The sequence below is a fragment of the Neocloeon triangulifer genome, unplaced genomic scaffold, assembly GCF_031216515.1.
Source record: "Neocloeon triangulifer isolate White Clay Creek 2 clone unplaced genomic scaffold, ASM3121651v1 ptg000009l, whole genome shotgun sequence".
Taxonomy (NCBI): domain Eukaryota; kingdom Metazoa; phylum Arthropoda; class Insecta; order Ephemeroptera; family Baetidae; genus Neocloeon; species Neocloeon triangulifer.
In genome coordinates, this window is record NW_026775551.1 from 3718128 (window position 1) to 3723116 (window position 4989).

The 4989-nt window shown below is 36.4% G+C and overlaps 1 protein-coding gene across 1 annotated transcript; it reads left to right on the plus strand.

Moving 5' to 3' along the window:
• The first annotated feature begins 99 nt into the window (after window positions 1–99).
• On the plus strand, window positions 100–2854 carry LOC132195442 (probable arginine--tRNA ligase, mitochondrial). Its single transcript, XM_059617439.1, has 8 exons — window positions 100–274; window positions 425–741; window positions 797–1290; window positions 1350–1688; window positions 1739–1860; window positions 1918–2066; window positions 2116–2190; window positions 2242–2854. The coding sequence occupies exons 1-8, from the start codon at window positions 239–241 to the stop codon at window positions 2390–2392; spliced, it is 1683 nt and encodes a 560-aa protein (XP_059473422.1). The 5' UTR covers window positions 100–238; the 3' UTR covers window positions 2393–2854.
• Window positions 2855–4989: the final 2135 nt, after the last annotated feature.

Here is a 4989-nt window from a genome sequence, read left to right on the forward strand (position 1 = left end):
GTGTATATAACATTATCTTAATTTTAAATTAAATCTCCAAATCTACACACTCTCAATTGCAATGAAATGCAAAAAAAGTAAATCCATATCGAGAGAAAAGGGGGCGTGGCACGGGGCGGCAAGTTTCAAAACGCCCATTATTTGTAAACAAACAAATCGTGCCGGCTCTCATTGATTGAACCCTAAAAAATACAGGGATTTCCTGGGTTTTTGTTGTTGTAAAAGTTCATATTGAGCCATGGCTTTTAGAATAAAAGACGCAAGAATTCCTCAGGTAAGTAATTCATAGCTTGTAAATGATTGAAATAATTAATCATCGTTATGTTTTGATGCATGACGAAATTCAAAACTTATACTTTCAGTGCATTTGGAATTTTAATTTTTTGCTTCTCAGCTTTTTTTTAATTTTTTATTTTCATTTCAGATTTGGGACGCACTGAAAATTTTAGACAACTCAGCAGCCACGGCCACAGTGAGAAGATCATCTCTAAAATATAACAAAAAGAAGGACAGTGTTGAACTTCACTTTCCACTTGCATCGGCAGACTCATATGAATTTAACAAAATATCAGACTGTGAAGTGTCTCAGCATGGAAAAGTGCCACAGCTGATTATGTCCCTTGAAAAATCCAAATTCATACCTGACGTCCTTGACTCGATAATATCGACGCCAACATCCTTTTGGAGGACCAGTCCTATTTTCAGCAGTTTGGCAAAGGAAAAGATTTTGGTTGAATTTAGGTATTTTTAACTACGTCAGCCGTGGTGATTGATTAACGATTTGTGATTTTTACAGCTCGCCCAATATTGCTAAACCTTTTCACATGGGCCACCTACGATCAACAATCATCGGTAATTTTATCTCAAACCTTCTGTCCGGTGTAGGACACGACGTTGTAAAAATTAATTACCTCGGTGATTGGGGAACCCAGTTTGGCTTACTCAACGTTGGACTGCAGTTGAGGCAAGTGACGGACGAAGAAATTGCTGCGAACCCGATCCAAGTTTTGTACGAGAGTTACGTTTTGGCAAATAAGGAGGCCCAGAATGACAAAGAAATTATGGAAAGAGCAAGGCACATTTTCAAGCAGATGGAAGAGGGAGATTTCGCTGAAACAAAGAGGTGGGAAACATTCAGAACATATACCATTGAAGAACTTCGAAGAACTTATGAAAGACTGGGAGTGTCATTTGATGAGTATCAGTGGGAGTCGATGTTCAGTGCCAAAGACATTTTATCCATTATTCAAGAGCTGGAGTCCATCAATATTTTGAAAAAATCCCCAGATGGTCCGCTATTTATATATTTTTCTTTACTAATTAATTACAACTTGTTAATTTCAACACAGGAAAGAAAATAGTGAAAGTGGGAAACCGAGATGTGACTCTAGTCAAGAGCGATGGCTCGACGCTCTATCTCACCAGGGATGTTGCAGCAGCGAAATTCAGATTTCAACAACATAACTTTGATCGGTTGCTGTATGTTGTTGAAAATGGGCAGGGGGACCATTTCATCGCACTGAAGGACATTTTAAAAAACATGAATCTCCCCTGGAGCAAAGGAATTACTCATGTCAAGTTCGGAAGAATTCACGGCATGAGTACGAGGAAAGGAGAGGTCGTTTTTCTTCAGGATATTTTAGATGAAGCTTGCGAAAGGTCTCGATCCAGACAAGACAATTCCAAAAGTATACATATATAATTTAAAATTTAGAAATGCAATAATCTTTTACCCTAGATACCAGAGTTGATAGTGCTGGCAATTCAGCTGACGTCTTAGGAGTGAGCGCTGTGATAATTAACGACTTGAAACAACGCAGACAAAGGGACTATACATTCGACTGGGAAAAAGCCTTGCAGGTATTATTTCATTTTAGATGTCAAGACTTGTTAATTAAACAGAAAATTTGTCCAAAGATGCAAGGAGATGGAGGAATAAGACTACAATACACACACTGCCGCCTTTGTTCTCTTGAGGAAAATAGTGGCGCAACGCCTGCAGATGAAAGTGACCCTGCTCTGTTGTCTGAGCCACAAGCCACTGCCCTCGCGATTGAACTTGGAAGGTATTTTTAAAAATCGATGCAAGAAAGTAGCTCAATGTTATTTTCGAAGGTTCGATGAAGTTCTCAATGCATCATACGAAGAACTGGAGGCTTGCATTTTAGTGAACTATTTGTTCACTTTAAGGTAATAAATAAAACTTTAGGAAAATTGAAATATCTACAAACCACTTTTCAGCAATCACATTAGTCATGCGCTTCATCATCTCCAAGTCAAAGACCAGCCCCCTGATGTTTCTTCGCAGAGACTTCGACTGTTCATGGCGTCAAAATTGGTGCTCTCGCAAGGATTGCAAATTTTGGGAATCAAGCCTCTGCAGAAAATGTGATTTAGTAAGTTGGCTTTGCTTTTTATTATCTAAATGAAGGTTAAGTTTAAAATGAAATAACAAGTGTTGTTTTTATTATTCAATCAATCAGATGTAATTTAATAAATGAAGTATTTAACAAAGTTGCATCTCGGCCTGTAAACTATGCAAGAAGTTTCTAGATAACATTGGCCCAAACATGAAATGAAGATAGATATAGATACAGAAAAGTTACACAAACGCATTGTGTAAAACTCGTCAATGCTCGTTCTTTGAATTTTTAAAAAGATTTCCGTAATAGTAGATTGCTAAAAAGGCGCATTACAAAAACTCGATCATCTCAGTTTTTATCATATATAATTATTTTTGTAGTTTGCATTTCGTTTTTTTTCTAAAAATTCAAGTGTGCGGGATCTGAAAATGATTTTCGAGGGAAACATTCCGACTGGATTATTAAAATTTAGGTGGTTGTGCTGTACAATGTGCTGAGTGTTTCTTTTTTTTCATACCATTTTGTTTTTGTTACTTTGCTTGAAGGAAGGCGTTCTCACGGGGAAATAAAATCTTAAAGAAGATAACTTGACCATACAAAATTTACTTTACAATGTTATAGCATTCCTCTTCAATCAGCCAGATCATATATACACTTAAAAGAGACAACCAAATTCTGTTTTAGCAGCATATCTTATCATCAGAACAAAGTGAGGAATGGTAAATTAATGGGTAGCAATAAAATGACTCCAACACAGTGACAAGGGGTGAATTATGTGGAGTTATGGGTCGAAAGAAGAGAATTACAAAAAAAGAGAATATTTTACAAGAAAACCAGCAATCGTCTCTCTGCCAAGCTGCCACACTACGTCTGAAAACCGAAAAAATCGTGAAATGAAAAAAAAAGAAGTCTCTTAAGGAAGTGGCAATAATAAATATTTTTCTAATGAAGAAGTGCGCTTGCTCGTAGAACTAATAAGTAATTAAATAATGTGTACCTCTGCAGCTGTCCTCGCTCTACTTGGCACTTGAATATTTGTTTTTAACAGTATCACTGTTTTCTTAATTTACCAATAGACTCGTCATCAGTTGTTGATGTTCCAGAAGCCTTTTAGAAAATTGACGGACAATCAATCAGTGCATATACAATCAATTATTACAATAAGTTAATTATATGTAACATTATTAAATCATTATTTACACTGGCATGCGTCTCAGTTAATTACACAAATTGTGTTTTTTTGAGATATACATGTATAATTTTACAGCTCGGTCTGTGTACAGTTCTTATGTTTTTACATCTTGCGTCGTCTCTCTGTCCAAATTATGCGGCATTGCACAAATATTTGTTCAATTTTACATCAATATGAATCAATTAATCGATACAGATGAAAAGGCAATATCAAGCTAGCTAGCTAGCTCAGGCGGTTCGCGCCTCCCAACAATAATTTAGGAAAAGCAGGACCTGGATTTGGGCGCAAACGGTCCGAGTCACAAGCTTCTTTTCAAGTACGTGTGTAGTAGTATAAATCAGTCCAGCTTTGAAATCGCCGTCATGGAGTCAAAAATCCACAAGAGCCAATTCGCTTAATTTGTTCTAATGTGACCAAATTTCAATGTAATCCATATTTTATACCGTCAGCCCAGAATTTTCCCTTTGCAATCGAGTAAAGACACTCGTCTAGCCAGTTGAATTGCTTCCTTTCCGAAATTTTTAATTTTACAAGAAGACCTGTTTTCAGTTCAGTTGAAAATTCTGAGCGTTCAAACTTTGAAGTTTTAACAAATACTACATTTATCATGAGAAAGCCGATCTAGAATACTCTTCTCCTATACTCGTTTTCAGCCTGAAAATTCGAGACTGGTACATTGTGATTTCTTTTTCTAGAAGCAAAATTTGTCCCATCTTTTAATTATTATATTGATCGTCACAAGAAGTGGTTTGTGACACCATCAAAAAGCACGCGGCGAGTATGTATTTATTTTTCATTTTGAAATTTAGTTTTCCAACGAGTTATATTGTCAGTTTAATTTTAAGAAGAAGCAGCATCTCTTCGACTCTCAGCGTCATGTGTGCTCACTATAGATCTGTGTAAAATTTTTGTGCAAAATGCAGCCTTTAATGGAAAGATGAATGTGTGTTTGTGTTTGTCAATGGATTTTTGTCTGCTCGCATCTCAATCAGTTTCAAATCAATCAACTCTCAACTTGCACTCGCGATTAGATTTTAGGTCCCATTTCACAGAAAAATACAAATAAGATCCCCATAATTAATTATCCACGATAAGAAGGCACGCAAATTTGGAAACAATTAATTATTATATGTTTTCACACAGGAAATTGGCCAAAGTGGAACTTCTTTAGTCAAAGTCAGTAAGCTGCGTAATGTGGTATTTGGTTTGTTTGCTTGTGATATGAAAAGTAGTATATAATATGCGCTTTGTCATTGGCTTACACACTCTGAATATAAATCGTCCTTTGCCCACAGTGCGCGCGTCATCTCCACACATTTTCAAAACAGAAACCAGCACTGAATCAGGAGAGTGTAACGTAAAACTTGCACAGCCATAAAATATCAATCTTCTCGAGAATCTCACATTCATACAAACGCAAACCTGAGTTTATTA

Excerpts from the sequence above, each read along its gene's own strand:
- LOC132195442 (XM_059617439.1), top strand. The coding sequence starts at position 239 with ATGGCTTTTAGAATAAAAGACGCAAGAATTCCTCAG. Across the intron at positions 275-424 it reads AAGACGCAAGAATTCCTCAG|ATTTGGGACGCACTGAAAAT; the intron begins GTAAGTAATTCA and ends TTTTCATTTCAG. Across the intron at positions 742-796 it reads AAGATTTTGGTTGAATTTAG|CTCGCCCAATATTGCTAAAC; the intron begins GTATTTTTAACT and ends TGATTTTTACAG.